Source organism: Hemitrygon akajei, chromosome 12 (genome assembly GCF_048418815.1).
Source record: "Hemitrygon akajei chromosome 12, sHemAka1.3, whole genome shotgun sequence".
NCBI lineage: Eukaryota > Metazoa > Chordata > Chondrichthyes > Myliobatiformes > Dasyatidae > Hemitrygon > Hemitrygon akajei.
Genome location: NC_133135.1, coordinates 3,595,409 through 3,619,020, shown reverse-complemented (window position 1 = coordinate 3,619,020; position 23,612 = coordinate 3,595,409). Strand labels below are relative to the sequence as shown.

Genomic DNA, 23,612 nt, shown 5'->3' with positions numbered 1-23,612 from the left:
AACTGCCCCCCCCAACAAAAGAGTGGCATCCTGATCATCAACCCCCAAAACCCCTCCACCCACACAAAATGGAACAGGAATATTGGCTCCAAAACACAATCCCTCCCCCCCACAAAATGGAAGAACATCAACCCACCCCAAAAACAACTCTGCCCAGGAAAAATCACTAACAGAACAACCGCCCCCTCCACAAAATGGAATATTGACCCCCAAAAACAAACCCTCCCCCCCACAAATAACTAACAGAACATAACCCCCCCCCCATATCCCTCCTCTCACACAACAAAATGGAAAAGGAATGGAGGATAAACACGTAGTCCATAAACGCAGAACCACGATACCCTCCTCCCATATCACCGACATTCATCGTAAGGGAGGGACACGACAGGAGCACAGGGGCCTACATCCCTGCACAGCAAGCCACGTAGTGGTAGACTGCTCACAGACCCCTTCGCTGGCACTGATCAAAAGGCTGGCAGTCAGCACAGAAACTGTCGTCCACCTTCCACATTCACCTCGATGTCTCAATCTTTCTCGAGGCTTTAATTGGTGTCTAATGGATGCTTTAACTGGCAAAATGGAGTCGACTGTCGGCTCACACCCTGTCTTGAAGTTTCTCACATTGAGGCAGTCTGAGTGTGTGCTGCCTTCCTGGAAACTTCTTGGAGACAGCAAAGTGCTGGGGTCACTCAAACCATCTCCAAGCTGTAAATCACAGGCTCGAACAGTCTCAGAAACACATCTGAGGTGAAAAGCCTATGTAAGAGAAGTAAAAAAGACATTCTCATGGCCAAGTGAGCATTGTACGCTGGTGCCTTCTTGACCACATATCCACAGGGTAGTTGCATTATCTAGTATCCATATATAGTTGTGATGGATTCTCTGTTGAGTTGTTTACAGGTAAGCAGGGAGGCATGTTGTGTCTTTAATATATCAGTAATATCTCTGCAATATTGTAAATATATTGTTTGATGAAGCGTTCTTTGTTGTTTGCATAATTCATTATGGGTTATATGTAAAAGTACATGAATGACATACATCATCACGGTACTATCGGCTCCCTTGCTTTCCTTTCAATTAATTTTATCTTTTGGCAATACAAAACATAACAGGTCACTGTGGGAGGGGTGGGACCGTAGGAGGGTCGCACTGTGGGAGGGATGGGACCGAGGGAGGGTCACACTGTGGGAGGGGTGGTACCGAGGGAGAGTCACACTGTGGGAGGGATGGTACCGAGGGAGGGTCACACTGTGGGAGGGGTGGTACCGAGGGAGAGTCACACTGTGGGAGAGGTGGTACCGAGGAAGGGTCACACTGTGGGAGGGGATGGTACCGAGGGAGGGTCACACTGTGGGAGGGGTGGTACCGAGGGAGAGTCACACTGTGGGAGGGATGGTACCGAGGGAGGGTCACACTGTGGGAGGGGTGGTACCGAGGGAGAGTCACACTGTGGGAGGGATGTTACCGAGGGAGGGTCATACTGTGGGAGGGGATGGTACCAAGGGAGGGTCACACTGTGGGAGGGGTGGGACCGTAGGAGGGTCGCACTGTGGGAGGGATGGGACCGAGGGAGGGTCACACTGTGGGAGGGGTGGTACCGAGGGAGAGTCACACTGTGGGAGGGGTGGTACCGAGGAAGGGTCACACTGTGGGAGGGGTGGTACCGAGGGAGGGTCACACTGTGGGAGGGGTGGTACCGAGGGAGAGTCACACTGTGGGAGGGGTGGTACCGAGGAAGGGTCACACTGTGGGAGGGGATGGTACCGAGGGAGGGTCACACTGTGGGAGGGGTGGTACCGAGGGAGAGTCACACTGTGGGAGGGGTGGTACCGAGGAAGGGTCACACTGTGGGAGGGGATGGTACCGAGGGAGGGTCACACTGTGGGAGGGGTGGTACCGAGGGAGGGTCACACTGTGGGAGGGGATGGTACCAAGGGAGGGTCAGACTGTGGGAGGGGTGGTACCGAGGGAGGGTCACACTGTGGGAGGGGATGGTACCGAGGGAGGATCACACTGTGGGAGGGGTGGTACCGAGGAAGGGTCACACTGTGGGAGGGGATGGTACCGAGGGAGGGTCACACTTTGGGAGGGGTGGTACCGAGGGAGAGTCACACTGTGGGAGGGGTGGTACCGAGGAAGGGTCACACTGTGGGAGGGGATGGTACCGAGGGAGGGTCACACTGTGGGAGGGGTGGTACCGAGGGAGAGTCACACTGTGGGAGGGATGGTACCGAGGGAGGGTCACACTGTGGGAGGGGTGGTACCGAGGGAGAGTCACACTGTGGGAGGGATGTTACCGAGGGAGGGTCACACTGTGGGAGGGGATGGTACCAAGGGAGGGTCAGACTGTGGGAGGGGTGGTACCGAGGGAGGGTCACACTGTGGGAGGGGATGGTACCGAGGGAGGATCACACTGTGGGAGGTGGTACCGAGGGAGGGTCACACTGTGGGAGGGATGTTACCGAGGGAGGGTCACACTGTGGGAGGGGATGGTACCGAGGGAGGGTCAGACTGTGGGAGGGGTGGTACCGAGGGAGGGTCACACTGTGGGAGGGGATGGTACCGAGGGAGAGTCACACTGTGGGAGGGATGTTACCGAGGGAGGGTCACACTGTGGGAGGGATGTTACCGAGGGAGGGTCACACTGTGGGAGGGGATGGTACCGAGGGAGGGTCAGACTGTGGGAGGGGTGGTACCGAGGGAGGGTCACACTGTGGGAGGGGATGGTACCGAGGGAGGATCACACTGTGGGAGGTGGTACCGAGGGAGGGTCACACTTTGGGAGGTGATGGTACCGAGGGAGGGTCACACTGTGGGAGTGGTGGAACCGAGGGAGAGTCACACTGTGGGAGGGATGGTACCGAGGGAGGGTCACACTGTGGGAGGGGTGGTACCGAGGGAGAGTCACACTGTGGGAGGGATGGTACCGAGGGAGGGTCACACTGTGGGAGGGGTGGAACCGAGGGAGAGTCACACTGTGGGAGGGGTGGTACCGAGGGAGAGTCACACTGTGGGAGGGATGGTACCGAGGGAGGGTCACACTGTGGGAGGGATGGTACCGAGGGAGGGTCAGACTGTGGGAAGGGTGGTACCGAGGGAGGGTCACACTGTGGGAGGGGATGGTACCGAGGGAGGGTCACACTGTGGGAGGTGGTACCGAGGGAGGGTCACACTTTGGGAGGTGATGGTACCGAGGGAGGGTCACACTTTGGGAGGTGATGGTACCGAGGGAGGGTCACACTGTGGGAGGTGATGGTACCGAGGGAGAGTCACACTGTGGGGGGGTGGTACCGAGGGAGGATCACACTGTGGGAGGGGTGTTTCCGAGGGAGGGTCACACTGTGGGAGGGGTGGTACCGAGGGAGGGTCACACTGTGGGAGGGGCTGTACCGAGGGAGGGTCACACTGTGGGTGGTACTGTGGGAGGGGTGGTACTGTGGGAGGGGTGGTACCGAGGGAGAGTCACACTGTGGGAGGGGTGGTACTGAGGGAGGGTCACACTGTGGGAGGGGTGGTACTGTGGGAGGGGTGGTACCGAGGGAGGATCACACTGTGGGAGGGGTGTTTCTGAGGGAGGGTCACACTGTGGGAGGGGTGGTACTGAGGGAGGGTCACACTGTGAGAGGGGTGGTACTGTGGGAGGGGTGGTACCGAGGGAGAGTCACACTGTGGGAGGGGTGGTACTGTGGGAGGGTCACACTGTGAGAGGGGTGGTACTGAGGGAGGGGTGGTACCGAGGGAGAGTCACACTGTGGGAGGGGTGGTACTGAGGGAGGGTCACACTCTGGGAGGGGTGGTACCGAGGGAGGGTCACACTGTGGGAGGGGCTGTACCGAGGGAGGGTCACACTGTGGGTGGTACTGTGGGAGGGGTGGTACTGTGGGAGGGGTGGTACCGAGGGAGAGTCACACTGTGGGAGGGGTGGTACTGAGGGAGGGTCACACTGTGGGAGGGGTGGTACTGTGGGAGGGGTGGTACCGAGGGAGGATCACACTGTGGGAGGGGTGTTTCCGAGGGAGGGTCACACTGTGGGAGGGGTGGTACTGAGGGAGGGTCACACTGTGAGAGGGGTGGTACTGTGGGAGGGGTGGTACCGAGGGAGAGTCACACTGTGGGAGGGGTGGTACTGTGGGAGGGTCACACTGTGAGAGGGGTGGTACTGAGGGAGGGGTGGTACCGAGGGAGAGTCACACTGTGGGAGGGGTGGTACTGAGGGAGGGTCACACTCTGGGAGGGGTGGTACCGAGGGAGAGTCACACTGTGGGAGGGGTACTGAGGGAGAGTCACACTCTGGGAGGGGTGGTACTGAGGGAGAGTCACACTCTGGGAGGGGTGGTACTATGGGAGGGTCACACTTTGGGAGGGAGGGGGTTATATTTGGGAGGAGTGGTATTGAGGGTAGGTCACACTCTGGGAGGGGTGGTACTGAGTGAGTGTGGCACTAGGAGGAAAACAGCCAAAATGTCTGGAAGAATGTTCAGTTCTGTTTCCATGGTGGTGAATTTAATACATTGTGTGTATTTTTCTTTCTTTTAGGTGAGCCTCGGAAATTTGACCCAACGTTCAAGGGACCCATTCATAACAGGTGGGCTACTGCCTCCCCCTGGACAGACTGATAACTTCAGCCACAGGGTTGTCAACTGCACACAGCATCACCTAGACTTAGAACAGAGCGAGTTCTACAGCTCTGGGCTAGGCAGACTCACCAATGATGTGGAGGGGTAGTGGCTGGAGGGGCTACAGAGACAGGGAGGGGTGTAGGGGCCAGACGGTTAACAGAGATAGGGAGGGGTGTAGGGTCTGGTGGGTGTTACAGAGACAGGGAGGGGTGTAGGGTACGGAGGGTGTTACAGAGACAGGGAGGGGTGTAGGGTACGGAGGGGGTTACAGAGACAGGAGGGGTGTAGGGTCTGGAGGGTGTTACAGAGACAGGGAAGGGTGTAGGGTACGGAGGGGCTACAGAGACAGGAGGGGTGTAGGGTCTGGAGGGTGTTACAGAGATAGGGAGAGGTGTAGGGTACGGAGGGTGTTACAGAGACAGGGAGGGGTGTAGGGGCCAGACGGTTAACAGAGATAGGGAGGGGTGTAGGGTCTGGTGGGTGTTACAGAGACAGGGAGGGGTGTAGGGTACGGAGGGGGTTACAGAGACAAGGAGGGGTGTAGGGTCTGGAGGGTGTTACAGAGACAGGGAGAGGTGTAGGGTACGGAGGGTGTTACAGAGACAGGGAGAGGTGTAGGGTCTGGAGGGTGTTACAGAGACAGGGAGGGGTGTAGGGTACGGAGGGGCTACAGAGACAGGAGGGGTGTAGGGTCTGGAGGGTGTTACAGAGACAGGGAGGGGTGTAGGGTCTGGAGGGTGTTACAGAGACAGGGAGGGGTGTAGGGTACGGAGGGGCTACAGAGACAGGAGGGGTGTAGGGTCTGGAGGGTGTTACAGAGACAGGGAGGGGTGTAGGGGCCAGACAGTTAACAGAGATAGGGAGGGGTGTAGGGTCTGGAGGGGGTTACAGAGACAGGGAGGGGTGTAGGGTACGGAGGGGCTACAGAGACAGGAGGGGTGTAGGGTCTGGAGGGGGTTACAGAGACAGGAAGGGGTGTAGGGGCCAGACGGTTAACAGAGATAGGGAGGGGTATAGGGTCTGGTGGGGTTAACAAAGATAGGGAGGGGTGTAGGGTACGGAGGGGGTTACAGAGACAGGAGGGGTGTAGGGGCCAGACGGTTAACAGAGATAAGGAGGGGTGTAGGATCTGGTGGGGTTAACAAAGATAGGGAGGGGTGTAGGGTACGGAGGGTGTTACAGAGACAGGAGTGGTGTAGGGGCTAGACGGTTAACAGAGATAGGGATGGGTGTAGGGTCTGGTGGGGTTACAGAAACTCAGAGGGGTTTAGGGCTGGAGGTGGGAGAGTTGTAGGGGAGGGAGAGTAGTTACAGACTCAGGAAGGGGTGGAGGGGCAGGAGGGGTTTACAGAGACATGATGGCATGTAAATGCTGGAAGGTGTTACAGAGAGAAGGATGGGTGTAGGGGTGTAGGGGATGGTTTACAGAGAGAGGGAGGGGTGTAGTGGCCAGAGGGAGTTACAGAGAGAGGCAGGAGAAGATTACAGAGACATGGAGGGGTGTAGAACCCCATTTTTCACACTGGTGTTAACGATACGGAGTGAGAAGTAGTTCAGTCCCTGGGGATTTGGACACAGCATCCGGCACAGTGTGGGGTTATTAAGAATCCAGCACCATTGGTCACCAAAGAGGCCTTCTGTGTTGGCTGAGGGGATGTCAGGGTCAGTGGTGTGGGAGTTTTTGAAGCTGAAAATGGAATCTAGGTGATATTGGCTTGAATTGTCCCGTGTAGTGAGGGTAGAGCTGGATACTACCCAAGGTCATTGGAACCCGTAGTGAAAAGCAAGAGAGGGAAAGTACTGTCCAAGCTGGAGATCCTGTTTCCATCGGCGCTGCTGTGGACGTTGCAGTAAGGCAAGGGTTAACATAACGATTGCAGATCGGGGGTTCCCATGGACCTCTCAGTTAATGGTAAGGCCCCATGGCACACAAAGGGTTGGGAAGCCAGCTATAGATAGAGTGCAGACTGCTCAGGCCAGAGCCTGTTTAAAGAGCACAGCTTCCTTTTGAACCGCAGGGGCTGGATATGAGATAAACAATCCAACTCGTGCATGTGCACGCACACACACACACACACACACACACACACACGCACACGCGCACACACACACGCGCACACACACACGCACGCACACGCACACGCACACACACACCAGCTAAGAGGCAATTGCTTTACTAACTTCAAAGTGTCATTGGTTGTCTGTTTGTAGTTTCGATTGACTTTTAAAACTTCCATTGTGAATGGCGATTGATCTTGCAAGTAAGGGATTCAAACATAATTTACCAGGTGCTCAATGTCCATAACTGATGAGGCAATTCTGTATAAACATAGCAGTGTTCTTTTCCAGTTTCGGAACAGTGTGTGTGACGGGGTCATGCTGCTCTCTTTGTGCACAAGTGAATTACAGTATGTTTGAGTTGTACGAGAATGTGTGTTCTGTGTAGAGTTATTTTATTTTATTATCAGCAACAACACTGGGACAATAGTCCAGTTAAATTCACACTCCAGAGGGTCAATCCATTGGTTTGCAATCCCAGCACAGATGGGCATTTGAAATTTGATAAATTCTTCAATTCTGCATTTAAGATCAGCATCAGTCTTGGTGAGTGTGAGACTTTCAACGGATGTACAGTGAACCCATCAGTTTCACTGAAGTTGTCCAGGGATGGTAATCTTTCACTTTCTCCTTTATCTTACTTAATATACCTCATCCATTTCAATAGATCAAGGCAGAATGTATAAATGAGCATTTTCATAAACACTGAATATCATTCACCATCATCTTTGTGCACACATTATGTAAGTAGTGAATGGGATTTTAATGTCAGGTGCTCCAGAGGATCTGGAACCAATTTCCTGACCTTTAGCTTAACCATGGACAAGGGGAGGAGGGCAGGAGGGGTAGCAGGGATGAGGTCCCATGACCTATTAAATGCTGCCAATAGTGTGTCTGAAATAGCCTCCGACAACCAAGTCCAGCTCTTGGCCTTCATGTGTGGCTTAGCTACTAAGTCCTGTGGAACCGCTTCTGCTGACAGGAGAAGGGGCAAAGGCAGGTTACTGGCAACTTAAAACCAGACAGCCTTGACCAAGGGAGAGCCTCAGGCCTCAAGATATGGATAGGAAGAACACTGTGGGGAAGAATTTTATTGAGAGAGGGTAATTATGGTGGTATTACGATGGAACTTGGGAGCAGGTAAGTGTAAGTTCAATTCAAATTTAATTGTCATTGAACCATGCGTGAATACCCAGACAAAACAGTGTTACTCTGGGGCAAGGTGTAAAACAGTCACCCACAGCACAAGACACATACAGCACACATAAGATAGCAGTAAACATACAGTCACACAAAAGAATAATAATCTGGCCCAAGCGCCTGAGTGTTAAGTCCTGTCGATAGATGGTGCATGGACGTTGTCAGCAAGGACAAGACCATAGCAGTCCAATCATCATGGGCCAGAGCAGCCGCAGACAAACACAATCTGGCTGGTCTTCCACTGAGCGAACACTGGAGGGCAGCACTGATGGGAGGGACCAGTCCTTAACTCAGCATTGACACCTGCCATGCCACATCACCATCGGTATCTCCTCTTGAGAAGCGTAGTGGAAATGAGGGTTTGTTTAGGGAGCACGTGCATGAGGTTCCGGGTAGGTTTGTCCCACAGAGGCAGGAATGAATGGTAGGGCGAAGGAACCATGAGTTGACAAGAGATGTGGGGCATTTAGTCAAGAGGAAGAAAGAAACTTCCATAAGCTTAGGAAGCAAAGGTGAGATGGGGCTCTAGAGAGTGGCAAGAAAGCCATGAAGGAGCTTAAGAAAGGACTTGGGAGAGCTAAAAGGGCCCAGAGAAGACATTTGAAAGTGGGATGAAGAAGAATCCCAATGCATTCTACACTTACAAGGATAACTAGAGTAAGGGTAACACTGATCAGAGAGGAAGAGCAAACATGACTGGAGTTGCAGGGTAAGGGAGGCTCTTAATGAATCCTTTGCCTCAGCGTTCGCCAGAGAGAGGGACCCTGACGTTTGTGAGGGCAGTGTGAACCAGGCTGATATGTTGGAACATGTTGATGTGTGGAGGACAATGTATGGAAACTTTTGAAAAACTTTAGGATAGATAAATCCTCGGGGCCAGATAGAATATACGCAAGGTTACTACGGGAAGGAAGGGAAGAGATTACTGTATCTTTGAAGATGACCTTTGTGTTCTCATGGGTAACAGGAGTGTGCAGAGGATTGGAGGGTTGCAAGTGTTGTTCCTTTGTTCAAGAAAGGGAGTAGGAATAACGCTGGGAATTATAGACCAATGAGTCTTCCTTCAGTGCTGGGTAAATTATTAGGGCGGGTTCTTAGAGACGGGGTTTGTGAGCATTTGGAGAAGCACAGTCTGATTAGGGATAGTCAGCATGGCTTTGTGAGGGCCAGGTTATGCCTCATGAGCCTGATTGAATATTTTGAGGTTGTGATAAAGCACACTGATGAAGCATGGATGTGGTGTATATGGATTTTAGAAGAGTGTTTGTAAGGTTCTCTATGGTAGAAAGTCAGGAAGCAGAGAATCCAGAGAAACCCGGCTATGAGGATCCAGAATTGGCTTTCCGCAGAAGGTAGAGGGTGATGGTTGATGGAATGTGTTTTGGCTGGAGGTCAGTGACCAGGGATCTGTGCTGGACCCCTCCTGCTTGTGATTTTTATAAATGACTTGGATGAGGAAGTGGAGGGAATTTGTAAAGTTTACTAATGACACAGAGGTTGGTGGTGTTGTGGACAGTGTGGAAGGTTGTCGTAGATTACAATCGGACATTGACAGGATGCACAGCTGGGCTGAGAAGTGGCAGATGCAGTTCAACCCAGAGATCTGTGAAGTGATTCACTTTAGAAGTTGAATTTGAAGGCAGTGTGGCAGAATTCTTTCCAGTGTGCAGACACAGGGGGATCTTGGGCTTCACGTCCATAGATCCTCAAGGTTGCTGCACAAGTTGATAGGGTGGTTAAGAAGGCATGTGATGTGTTGGCCTTTATTAGTCAGGGAACTGAGTTAAAGAGCCGCAGGGTAATGTTGCAGCTCTATAAAACTCTGGTTAGACCACACTTGGGGTATCATGTTCAGTTCTGGTCAGCTCAGTATAGAAAGGATGTGAAAGGTTTAGAGAGCGTGCAGAAGAGACTCACCAGGATGCTGCCTGGATTAGAGAGAATGTCTCATGAGGAAAGGTTGATTGAGCTAGGGCTTTTCTCTTTGGAGTGAAGGAGGATGAGAGGTGATTTGATAGAGGTGTACAGGATGATAAGAGGCATTGATAGAGTGGACAGTCAGAGACATTGTCCCCGGGTATAAATTTAAGATGGTTCTGGAAAGTATATGGGGATGTCAGAGGTAAGTTTTTACACAGAGAGTGGTGGGTGTGTAGAATGCACTACAAAGATGGTGCCAGGGATAATGGTAGAGGCAAATACATTAGGGACATTTAAGAGACTCTTAGATAGCACATGATTGATAGAGAAATGGAGGCTATGTAGTTTGGAAGGGTTAGATTGATCTTGAAGTAGATTAAAGGATGGACGTTACATTGTCGCTCCTCTCCCTCTACAGGCACTGCACAGACGTTCTCTGCTGCGTGTTATTCATTGTGGTAATCCTCGGCTACATCGCCCTGGGAGTGATCGGTGAGTATGATGGTTTATCCCTCGATCCCAAGGACTGGGAAGCAGAGGGGCTTGAGCCTCTGGAGTTTTCTACCCTGGGGGGATTGAAAGAGAGAGGCGGATACATTTATAGAGCGATTAGGGTAATTGAGAAAGGGAGAAGTGGCCTGGGTCAGATCGACCATTGTCACACTGAGAGATGGGACAGGGCTGAGGGGCTAATGGCCTGCTCCAGCTCCTGCTTTTCCAAGTTCTCAATTCCAGTCTTTCTGAGAATGAGGCACCTCCCCTTCTTTACATCTGCTCAGTTAGGACAGTGGAAATGCCAGGCAGGATAGTGAAATGCTCCTCTTGCAAGATGTGGGAAGGCAAGGAGATCTCCCTGAAGACTTCAGATGTGAGAAGTTTATCCAGCTGTAGCTTCTAAGAATCCGCATTCAGGAGTTGGAAGTGAAGCTGGATGAACTCTGCATCATTCAGGAGGCTGAAGGGGTGATAGAGAGACATATAGAGGGGTAGTTACACCCAAGGTACAGGACACAGGGAACTGGGTGACAGTCAGGAAGGGGAAAGGGTTTAGGGAGCCAATGCAGAGCACCCCTGTGGCCGTCCCCCTCAACAACAGGTAGGTCACTTTGGATACTGTCGGGGAGAGTGATCTAACAGAGGAAGGTCGCAGTGGTCGGGTATCTGTCACTGAGACTGCCTCTGTGACTCAGAAGGGAAGGGGAAGAAAGAGGTTTGCTGTGGTGACAGGAGATTCATTAGTTGGGGGAATGGACAGAAGGTTCTGTGGGCAAGAACAAGATTCCCGAATGGTGCATTGCCTCCCAGGTGACAGGGTCTGGAACATCTTGGATCGAGTCTTTTGCATTCTTAAGTGGGAGTGTGAATAGCCAGAGGTTGTGGTCCTTGTAGGTACCAATGACATGGTAGAACAAGTGACGAGGTTCTTCATAGGGAGTTAGGTACTAAGTTAAAGGGCAGGACCTCCAGGGTTGTGATCTCAGGATTGCTACCCGTGCCACGTGCTACTGAGGCCAGAACTAGGAAGATTTTACAGTTGCATACATGGCTAAGGAGTTGGTGTAGGAGGGAGGGCATAAGATTTTTGGATCATTGGGCTTTCTTCCAGGGAAAGTGAGATCTGCACAGAAGGGACAGTTTGCCCCTGAACTGCAGGGGGACTACTATCCCAGTGGGAAGGTCTGTTAACGCTGCACGGTGGAGTTTAAACTAGAGTTGCAGGGGGGTGGGAACCAGAGTGGAGATGTTGTGAAGACAGATGTTGTTAAGACCTCAGACGAAGTCACAAACCAAAAGGTTGAGCATGGTGCGACTAGTGTCCTGAGCTGTAAATATTTCAATGCAAGAAACCGTCACAGGAAAGGCGGGTGAGCTCAGGGCCTGGATCAATAGCTGGAATTATGACATCGGAGCCATCGGAGACTTGGTTGCAGGAAGGCTGGAGTGGAAGCTCAATATTCTGGTGTTCCTGCTGAGTTCCTCCAGGACTTTGTGTGTGTTATTCCGGGATTCCGTTGTTTTAGACATGATAGAGGAGGACGGCTGGCATTACTTGTCAGGGAAAATGTCACTGCAGGTCTGCATCAGGACAGATTGGAAAACTCAACTAGTGAGGCATTATTGGTGGACCTGAGAAATGAGAAAGGTATGACCACCTTAATGGGGCCAACCCAACAGAGGGGTTTCAAGGAACAAATTTGTAAAGAGATCACAGACTGTTGCAAGAACCATAAGGTACACATATCGACTGAGAATTCCATACTGTAAAAGGACTAGATGGGAGAGAATTTGTCAAATGGGTTGAGAAAAGTTTCCTTATCAGTACATAGAATTTTAGGGAATGAGTCAGGGCAGGTGACAGAAGTTTGTGTAGTGGAACACTTCATATTCAGTGACGACAATGTCATTACTTTCAAAGTAAATAAGCGGAAAGTTAGGTCTGGTCCAAAGGCTGAGATTCTAAATTGGAGAAAGGCCAATTTTAAAGATATCAGAAGTGATCTGGCAAGTGTGGATTGGGACAGGCTGTTTTCTGGCCTTCAAAGACAAAGTTTTGAGAGTACAAACCTTGTATGTGCCTTTCAGAATAAAAGGTAAAGATAACAAGTGTAGGGAATCTTGGTTTTCAATAGGTATTGAGGCCCTGGTTAAGAGAAAAAGGGTGATTATGGAGTATAAGACATGCAAGAGAACCCTTAAAGAAAGAAATGAGGAAGGCATGAAGTTGCTGTGGCAGACAAGGTGAAGGATTGTACGGATATGTTAAGCAAAAGGATTACAAGGGACAAAATTAGTCCTTTGCAACACCAGAATGGTAATCCATCTGTGGAGCCAAAACACACGGAGGAGGTCTTTGCATCTATATTTACTCAAGAGATGGATACAGAGTTTAGAGAGGTAATGCAAAGCAGCTTCAACTTCATGGACACTGTACAGACTACAGAGAATTTATACTGAATTGACTTTATTTTTACATCCTTCACATACGAGGAGTAAAAATCTTTATGTTACGTCTCCATCTAAATGTGCAAAGTACAGTCATAGTAATTTATAATAAATAGAACAGTCAATATAACATAGAATACACTCAAATCAATGTGAGTTAATCAGTCTGATGTCCTGGTGGAAGAAGCTGTCCTGGAGCCTGTTGGTCCTGCCTTTTATGCTGCGGTACCGTTTCCCGGATGGTGGCAGCTGGAACAGTTTGTGGTTGGGGTGACTCGGGTCCCCAATGATCCTACGGGCTCTTTTTACACACCTGTCCTTGTAAATGTCCTGAATCATGGGAAGTTCACAGCTACGGATGCACTGGGCTGTCCATGCCACTCTCTGCAGAGTGCTGCGATTAAGGGAGGTACAGTTGGAAAAGGTGTTTGCTACCCTGAGGCACATCAGGGTGGATAAATCCCCAGGGCCTGACAAGGTGTTCAGCAAGTTCAGTGACAGGGAGGTAGCAAAGGATCGGAGGATGGTCAAGGTTGTTCTGCTGTTTAAAAAAAGTTCTAAAGATAATCCAGAAAATTATAGACCAGTGAGTCTGACATCAGTTGTGGGAAAGTTATTGGAAATTACTCTAAGGGATGGATGTACAAATATTTGGATAGACATGGACTGATTAAGGATAGTCAGCATGACTTTGTGCATGGTAGGTCATGTCTAACCCGTGTTATAGAGTTCTTCGAGTAGGTTACTAGGAAAGTGGATGAAGGCAGTGGATGTTGGCTACATGGACTTTAGTGAGGCATTTGACAAGGTCCCACATGGGAGGCTGGTCAAGAAGGTGGAGTCACTCGGTGAGGTAGTAAATTAGATTAGACATTCACCGTGGGAGAGGCCAGAGAGTGGTCTCTCTGACTAGAGGCCTGTGACTAGCGGAGTGCCGCAAGGTCCTTTGATATTTGGTTTGAACAACAACTGAACCTCTTGACCATGTCTACATGCTGCCACACGATTGGCTGATTAAATATTTGCATTAACAGGCAGTGGTACATGATGTGGCCACCGGGTGTCTATACTTTGAGATTCATTTTCTTGCAGGCATTCACAGGAAAATAATAACTCTACAGCCTAATCCAACCTCACTGGACTGGATAGGCCTCCAAACAATGGCAGGCATTGTGGGCGATTCTTTGTGTTCCCCGAAGAGCTGGCAGCCACGTCACTTGTAGTGGAATGCGCGCTGTGGACAGACACAATACTGTCTCAGTGCCAGCGTGAGTCAGTTGTTGGCAGATGGTTGGGTGACATTTACTGAGGAATCATGTTGTCAGCTCAGTTATTGTCACTTGAGGCATTCTAGAGGGACAGTGATAGCTGGGGTCACTGACAAACAGACTCAGTCAGATCCGTCAGCTGAAAGAACCTTTCATCTGAGCTGTTTACACCTCAGTCTGAAGCTTCTGACAAGACTGCAAAGATAGCCAAACATTCACGTTCGGCAGAGCGGGCAAAGCCACTGCCTCCCAGCTCCAAAGACCCAAGCTTGATCCTGACCTCTGGCATTGTCTGCGTGGAGTTTGCATGTTCTCCCTGTGACTGTGGGGGTTTCCCCCGGGCGCTCCAGTTCCCTCCCACATCCACAAAGATGTGCTGGTTGCTGGGATAATTGTCGCCTGTGTGGGTGAGGGGTAGAATCTGGGGTAAAATTAGATTAGCAACACACCCAAAATGCTGGTGGAACACAGCAGGTCAGGCAGCATCTATAGGAAGAAGCACTGTCGACGTTTCGGGCCGAGACCCTTTGTCAGGACTAACTGAAAGGAAAGATAGTAAGAGATTTGAAAATAGGAGGGGGAGGGGGAAATGCGAAATGATAGGAGAAGACCAGAAGAGGTGGGGTGAAGCTGAGAGCCGGAAAGGTGATTGGCAAAAGTGATACAGAGCTGGAGAAAGGAAAGGATCATGGGACGGGAGGCCTAGGGAGAAAGAAAGAGGGAGGGGAGCACCAGAGGGAGATGGAAAACAGGCAGAGTGATGGGCAGAAAGAGAGAAGAAAAGGAGGAGAGGGGAGAAAACTAAATATATCAGGGATGTGGTAAGAAGGGGAGGAGGGGCATTAACGGAAGTTAGAGAAGTCAATGTTCATGTCATCAGGTTGGAGGCTACCCAGATGGAATATAAGGTGTTATTCCTCCACCCTGAGTGTGCCTTCATCTTGACAGTAGAGGAGGCCATGGATAGACATATCAGAATGGGAATGGGACGTGGAATTAAAATGTGTGGCTCTTAGCTTCACCCCACCCCCTCCGGTCTTCTCCTATCATTTCGCATTTTCCCCTCCCCCCACTACTTTCAAACCTCTTACTATCTTTCCTTTCAGTTAGTCCTGACGAAGGGTCTCGGCCCGAAATGTTGACAGTGCTTCTCCTTATAGATGCTGTCTGGCCTGCTTTGTTCCACCAGCATTTTGTGTGTGTGTGTTGCTTGAATTTCCAGCATTTGCAGATTTCCTCGTGTTTGCTTTTAAAATTAGATTAGATTATCTTAGTCCATTACATACATGTTGCAGTCCGAGGATGTGCAGGGAGCAGCAGATGAGTGTTTTCATGCCTCTGGCACCAACGGAGCATGCCCAAAGCATACTAGCCCAAACCCGTCTGACTCTGGAAGGTGTGGGGAAACCCACGCGATCACAGGGAGAAGGCACAAAGCGGCAGGAACTGAACTCCGATTGCTGGTGTTGTGAAGCATATCGGTAATGTCTACGATACCATGCCACCTCCAGCCCAGTGCTGCAACCTCATTTCAGCTCAGGGGGCTGTCAGTGTGCCCCTGTGTGCGTGGGGAATTTGAGTGAGGGCTACAGGGTGTGACCCAGCTGGACGGTTCTGTGCTGCACTGAGTGCTGCCCATTTTCCCTCCACCTCTGGCACCGTGCTCCCAATATTATTTGCTTACTTTTAATTTTTGCACGATTTGTGACAAACTGGGTGTTTGTCAGTTTTCTTTTTTATGGATTCTATACTGTTTCTTTGTTTTGTGACTGATGAATCTCGAGGTTGTATATGGTATACACGTGCTGGTCGTCTGTTGTTTCCAACGGTGACGTTGATCTGTGCGGCTGAAGAGCTGCTTGGGGAAAACCCTGTGGGGGAGATTTATAGTGAAAAGCCGAGGCACAGGGGCAGTTCCACTCTCTCGCCGTCAAACATCTTGGTCTCGTGGTACAAAAAATCGTCACGACTGGAGACTTTCTCAGCTGCAGTGGGTGACCATGATGCCTTCTGTGCCTCGTCAAGCCCCTCGCTCTCCACGGAGCGTTGCAGCACCGCCTTCTTGGCCGTGGGATCTTGTAGTCCACCCAGTCTGCTGGGGGAGGCATATCCCTCTCTCACCAGAGCTGGAGGTTCCCAGCCACCTTCACCTGGTTTAGCTTTCTGGAGCGGCGCTCCGGGGTGTGGATGCTGTCACAGGCAGACAATTACACGGAGCCACAGGTGGGCAGGTTGGGGACCAAAGGCAGGCGAGCTACTGCAGGGCGGAGCAAGATACCCCCCCCAGAGGTATTAACCCTCCCTGATACCCCATACACCCTACATGGTATACATACTTCGATAGTAAATGCACTTTGAACGTTGAACTTTGATGTCAGCTATCACAATAGGTGAGGCTGGAGAGCAGTGAGGGCACACAGAGGGTAGTGAGGGATACAGAGGGTAGTGAGGATACACAGAGGTTAGTGAGGGCCTGGCACAAGCTGTCAGCCGAAGTAGCTGAGGCAGGGAGAATTTTAACATTTATAGACCATAAGACACAGGAGCAGAATTAGGCCATCTGGCCCATTGAGTCTGCTCCACCATTCAATCATGTTTGATTCTTTTTTTCCTCCTCCTCGACCCCAGTTCCCGGCCTTCTCCCCATAACCTTTGATGCCATGTCCAATCAAGAACCTATCCATATCTGCCTTAAATACACTCAACGACCTGGCCTACACAGCTGTATGGGGCAACACATTCCACCAATTCACCACCCATTGCCGAACGTAATTTCTCTGCATCTCTGTTTTGAAAGAGTGCCCCTCTATTCTGAGGCTGTGCCCTCTTGTCCTAGACTCTCCCACCATGAGCCACATCCTTTCCACATCTACTTTGTATGTGGCCTTTCAACAAACAAAAGTTTTCAATGAGATCCCCCCTCATCCTTCTGAATTCCAGCAAATACAGACACAGCCATCAAACGTTCCTCGTATGATAACCCTTTCATTCCCGGAATCATCCTCTGTACCCTCTCCAATGCCAGCACATCTTTTCTAAGATGAGAGCCCAAAACTGTTCACAATACTCAAGGTGAGGCCTCACCAATGCCTTATAAAGCCTCAGCATCACATCCCTGCTCTTGTATTCTAGACCTCATGAAATAAATGCTAATATGGCATTTGCCTTCCTCACCACCGACTTAACCTGCAAGTTAAACTTTAGGGTGTTTTGCACAGGGACCTCCAAGTCCCTTTGAATCTTGTCCATTCTCCTAATCTGTCTAAGTCCTTCTGCATCCTACCTGTTTCCTCAACACTACCTGTCCCTCCACCAATCTTTGTATCATCTGCAAACTTGGCAACAAAGCCATCTATTCCAGCATCTAAATCATTGATATACAGCATAAAAAGAAGTGGTCCCAACACCAACACCTGCAGAACACCACTAGTCACTGGCAGCCAACCAGGAAAGAATCTTTTTATTCCCACTTGCTGTTTCCTACCAATCAGCCAATGCTCTAACCATGTCAGTAACTTTCCTGTAATACCATGTGCTCTTATCTTGCTAAGCAGCCTCATGTGTGGCACCTTGTCAAAGGCCTTCTGAAAGCTCAAATATACAACATCCCTTTGTATTCTCTTTATCTATCCTCCTTGTAATCTCCTCAAAGAATTCCAACAGGTTCGTCAGGTAGGATTTTCCATGAAGGAAACCATGCTGACTTTGTCCTATCTTGTCCTGTGTCGCTAAGTACTCCATCACCTCATCCTTAACAATTGACTCTAACATCTTCCCAATCACTCAGGTCAGGCTAACTGGTCTATAATTTCCTTTCTGCTGCCTTCCTCCTTTCTTAAAGAGTGGAGTGACATTTGCAATTTTCCAGTCCTCTGGCACCATACCAGAGTCCAATGATGTTTGAAAGATCATTTCTAATGCCACCACAATCTGTAATGCTACTTTTTTCTAGGGTGCAGTTCATCTTGTCTAGGTGACTTGTGTACCTTTAGGTCTTTCAGCTTTTTGAGCATCTTCTCCCTTGTAATAGTAACTGCACTCACTTCTCTTCCTTCACACACCACAACATCAGGCATATTGCTAGTGTCTTCCACAGTGAAGACTGAAGCAAAATACTCATTTAGTTCATCTGCCATCTCCTTGTCCCCCGTTAATATTTCTCCTGTCTCGTTTTCTAGCGGTCCTATATCCACTCTCATTTCTGTTTTATTTTTAACGTACTTGAAAAAAACTTTTACTATCCACTTTGATATTATTTGCTAGCTTGCTTTCATATTTAATCTTTTCTCTTCTAATGATTTTTTTAGTTTCTCTCTGTAGGTTTTTAAAGACTTACCAATTCTTTATCTTCCCACTAATTTTTGCTTTGTTCTTTTGCTTTACAATAGCTTTGACTTCCCTTATCGGCCATTTATGAGGCACTTGGAGCTGGAGTGTACAGTTTCACTGACAGGTTGCCCTTGGGACGTCCTTGGGTTATAAATGCAAATACTACATTTCATTGCATGTTTCAGTGTAGCTGTGATATACAGTATATCAATTGGAATCTGGAATCTACATGGAGGGGAGGAACTTGGGTAAATGCAGGTAACTTGGACTGGTAGAAACGACCTTCTTATTTCAACCCTTTCCTTTCCAGATAGGTGGATAGATACATAGATACTTTATTAATCCCAAAAGAAACTTGTGACACAGTAACATTACAAGTTCACAGATATACAAATATTAGAAGTAAGAAAGAATTTTAAAAAGTTACCTTAAAAATAAGATGTTCAAGATTTACAAGTCAAAGATGACAAGATTTACAAGCTTTCCAGGTCCACGCTGATAAATGGTAATGCAAGAATTACTGTAATATTATACAGTAATGGGTTGCGCATTTTCGCCATCCAGATAAGAAGTGATGGTAGTATTGCACAAAGTGTCCATGATAGGCAGGGTGTGGTAAACAGAGTTCTGGTAAACAGAGGCTAATAACAGTGTAACGGGGGGGGGGGGGGGGTCATCACTTCCCCGGCTATAGGCTGATTCATTATAGAGCCTTAGGGCCGAGGGTAAGAATGACCTCATTTAGCGCTTATGGAGCAGCACACTATTAATGAAAATGCTCCTCTGTTCAGCCAAGCTGCCATGCAGAGGGTGAGAAACTTCGTCCAGAATTGCCAGAATTTTCTGTAGGGTCCTTTGTTCTACCACAGACCCCAGTGTGTCCAGTTTGTCTCCTATAACAGAGCCAGCCTTTCTAATCAGTTAATTGAGCCCATTGGCGTCACTCATGTTGATGCCATTGCCCCAGCAGACAACAGCAAAGAAGATTGTACTGTCAATAACAGACTGGTAGAACATGTGAAGGAGAGGCCTGCATACTCCAAAGGACCTCAGTCTCCTCAGGAAGTTGAGGTGACTCTGGTCCTCCTTGTACACAGCCTCTGTGTTGGTGCTCCACACAAGTCTGTCATCCAGGTGTAACCCAGGTACCTGAAGCTCCTCACCTCATCCATGCCCTCAGCAACAGTAGTAACAAAGTCCTCCACCAGGGTCCTGTATTTATCCTTCCATTCTCCCTTTATACACCCAACTACTTCTGAGACTTCAGAGAATTTCTGCAGATGACATGACCCAGTGTTGTATTACTGAGGTACACAGGGTAAACAGAGGGAGCTAATACTGCGGGGCCCCAGAGTGCTTGTAGCCATGTCTGACACACAGCTCTGAAGCTGCACAAACTGTGATCTGACGGTCAGGTAGTCCATTATCCAGGATACAATGGAAGTGCCAATTTGACTTGAATGGCGCCTTTCCCCCAACAATGAGGGCTGTATGGTATTGAAGGCATTTGAGAAATAAAAGAACGCGATCGTCACAGTGTTGCCTTGCTTATCCACATGGGAGTAGGCTCTGTTCAGCAGGTAGATGACAGCATCGTCAACTCCTGGTAGGCAAACTGCAGAGGATTGAGGGCTGATCTGACCAAAGGTTGGAGATGAGCCAGGACCAACATCTCTAGAGTCTTCATGATGTTTGAGGACAGGGCCACTGGACAGTAGTTATTCAAGACTTTTAATTGGCCCTTCTTGGATACTGGAACCACACATGATGTTTTCCACACAGTCGGGACCCTTTCCAGGCTGAGACTCAGATTGAAACTGCGCTGGAGAACTCCACACAGCTGCTCAGCACACTCCTTCAGGACCACGGGGTTCACACCGTCTGGGTGCAATGCTTTGCCATGTCCGAGTTTCCCCAGAGCCCTTCCCAGCTACTCAGTGGTGAAGGCGAGTCGATGATGACTGGGGAGTTGGTGGAAGGGGAAAGGTGGGGGCTGGGAGGGGATGAAGATTGGGACCATAGCAGTTGGTATGTGGAGATATATATGACAGGTGCAGGGCAAGGAGGGGATGTAGATAGTGGTAGCCTGTGTTGCTCATCCACGTGTTGTACTGGATGGGGAAGTGGGAGGAGGGAAGGCATTGGTGCTGAGGGAGCTTTGGGTGCCTCGGCACCTGGACTGGTTTGCTGAGGGGGGTGTGAACAGGAGGGCAATTGTCAAACCTATTGAAGAATTGGTTTAACTCATTAACCCATTCACAGCTGCATTCCAAAGCTCTACAGCTAGACTGATTGAAGCCAATGATGTTCTTTACACCTCTCCACACCTCCTGTGTGCTACTCTGCCCAAGCTTGTTCTTCAGCTCTCTCCTGTATTCCTCTTTAGGCACCTTGATCTTCTCCTTTAGCTCCCTCTACACGTTTCAACTCCTCCCTGTCTCCTGATCTAGAGGCTCTCTTTTTGTGGTTGAGAAGAGCCTTTAGATCACTGGTGACCCGTGTTTTGTTGTTAGGGAAGCAGTGAACAGTCCTTGATAGTACTACAGTGTCCACACAGAAGTTGATGTAGCCAGTGATATCATCAGTAAGCCCGTTAATGCCTTCCCCATATGGTTCACAAAGCACATTCCAGTCAGTAACCTCAAAGCAGCTCTTCAAAGCCTCCAGAGACCATTTCTTTACTATCTTGGTGGTAGCTAGCTATTGCTGTACTTTGGGTTACACAAGGGCATGAGGTGAACTGATCTTCCAAGTGGGGGGAGAGCTGTATGCATCTTTAACATTTGTATACAGGAGGGAATGTTAACATTTATTCCCTCCATAGATGCTGCCTGAACATTTTGTGGGTGTTACTCAAGATTTCCAGCATCTGCAGAATTTCTTGTGTTTATGAGTAGCGGGGAATGGGGGGGGGGGGGGCTGCTGTGGTCAGCCTGGACCGGTTTTCACGCTGTATTACTCAATGATTCCCTACCTGTCTTCCCCTCCTCTGTTATCAGCTTGGGTCCACGGTGATCCGAAGAAAGTTGTGTATCCTACCGACAGCAGGGGCCAGTTCTGTGGGCAGAAGGGGAGCGTCAATGAGTGAGTACCCGGCTCCGTGTCCCGGCACTGGCGATTATGGGATGAGGTGGATGTGGGGGCAGCATGGGGTCCTGGGAGTGCTGAGGTCTGGTTGACAGGTTAAGCTCAGGAAGTACAACTTCAAGTTCAAGTTCAGTGCCATCTGACTACACACATATACAATCAAATGAAACAATGTTCCTCAGGACCGCAGTGCAAGATCATTATGATCTGACTGTACACAGATACAACCAAATGAAACAATGTTCCTCAGGACCACAGTGCACCCACAAAACATAAACCTAAATAAAGTTAATAAAATATAACTCAAAACGCATGCAGTATATAGCACAGGTAAACAGTAAACAGCTCGCTGCCCTAGTGACGAGACGTCAGTGGTGGCAGGGTATCAGTCTCACAGTCTGAGGGAAGAATCTGTTACCCTGCCTGGCAGTCCCAGTCCTGATGCTGCCATACCTCCCTCCCGACGGCAGTGGGTCAGAGAGATTGTGGGATGGGTGGTGAGGATCCTCACCAATGCTTTGGGCCCTTCATCTGCAATGCTCCCAGAAAATGTCACAAATGGGGGAGGGAGACCCCGGTGATTCTCTCGCTGGCTTTTACTGTCCTCTGTAGGGGTCTCGTGGTCTGATACCCTGCAGCTTCTGTACCACTGAAAGGGATGGGCCCTAAACTTCCTCCAGCTTCCCAGGCCTGCTATTCAAACCCAGGTTAACATTGCCAGAAATGTGTGTTTCAGCTGTTCCTGTGTTGTATTAGCGCAGAACACAGGTCAGTACAGCACAGGATCGGGCTCTTCTGTGTGATGCCAATTTAAACTAATCCTACCTGCCTGCACATTGTCCATATCATAAAATCATTAAACACTGGAGCAGAATTAGACCATGCCAAATGCTTACTTAGATAAGAGTCTGTTCTGCCATTCCATCATGGCTGATTTATTATCCCTCTCAACCCCCATTCTCCTGCCCTCGCCCTGAAACCTTTGACCCCCTGATTAATCAAGGACCCATCAACTCTCACCTTAACCCAATGACTTGGCCTCCATAGCCATCTGTGGCACTGAATTCCACTGATTCACCACCCTCTGCCTAAAGAAATTCCTGCTCATTTCTGTTTAAATGAACGTCCCTCTATTTTGTGGCTGTGCCGTTGGTCCCAGACACCCTCACTATAGGAAGCATCCTTTCTGCGTTCACTCAATCTAGGTCTTTCAATATTCCAGAGGTTTCAGTGAGATCCCCCTTATTCTTCTAAAATTCAGCAAGTCCAGGCCCAGAACCATCAAATGTCCTCATATGTTAACTCTTTCATTCCCATAATCATTCTCATGATTCTCCAATGCCAGCACAAATTGTCTTAGATAAGGGATGCAGAATATAGCATTAATGGTAAGACTTGTCAGTGTGGAGCATCAGAGGGATCTTGGGGTCTGAATTCATAGGACACTCAAAGCTGCTATGCAGGTTGACTCTCTGGTTAAGAAGGCATATGGTGCACTGGCCTTCATCAATCGTGGGACTGAGTTTAAGAGCCGAGAGGTAATGTTGCAGCTATATAGGACCCTGGTCAGACCCCACTTGGAGTACTGTGCTCAGTTCTGGTCGCCTCACTACAGGAAGGATGTGGAAGCCATAGAAAGGGTGCTGAGGAGACTTACAAGGATATTGCCTGGTTTATGGAGCATGCCTTATGAGGCCTTTTCTCCTTGGAGTGACAGAGGGTGAAAGATGACCTGATAGAGGTGTACAAGATAATGAGAGGCATTAATCGTCTGGATAGTCAGAGGCTTTTCCCCAGGGCTGAAATAGCTAACACGAGAAGGCACAGTTTTAAGGTGCTTGGAAGCAGGTACAGAGGAGATATCAGGAGTAAGCTTTTTATGCAGAGAGTGGTGAGTGTGTGGAATGGGTTGCTGGCAGAGGTGGTGGAGGCGGAAACGATAGGGTCTTTTAAGAGACTCCTGGATGGCTACATGGAGCTTAGAAAAATACAGGGCTATGGGTAGCCATAGGTAATTTCTAAGGTAAGGACATGTCCAGCACAGCTTTGTGGGCCGAAGGGCCTGTATTGTGCTGTAGGTTTTCTATGTTTCTCTCAGCACTCCTCGTGCAGTCTGACTCGTGCTTTATAAAGCCTCAGCGTTACATCATTGCTTGTATATTCTAGTCCTCTCAAACGAATACTATCA

General features: G+C 49.5%; 1 protein-coding gene across 3 annotated transcripts in view; it reads left to right on the top strand.

The window, feature by feature from the left end:
- slc44a5b (solute carrier family 44 member 5b) overlaps positions 1-23,612 on the top strand; it is a 180,492-nt gene that overhangs the window by 75,972 nt on the left and 80,908 nt on the right. For all 3 annotated transcript variants that reach the window (XM_073062497.1, XM_073062498.1, XM_073062496.1), the window contains exons 2-4: positions 4,537-4,585; positions 10,216-10,289; positions 21,337-21,421. In XM_073062497.1, the coding sequence (XP_072918598.1) occupies positions 4,537-4,585; positions 10,216-10,289; positions 21,337-21,421 (208 nt within the window). The remainder of the gene's footprint in view (positions 1-4,536; positions 4,586-10,215; positions 10,290-21,336; positions 21,422-23,612) is intronic.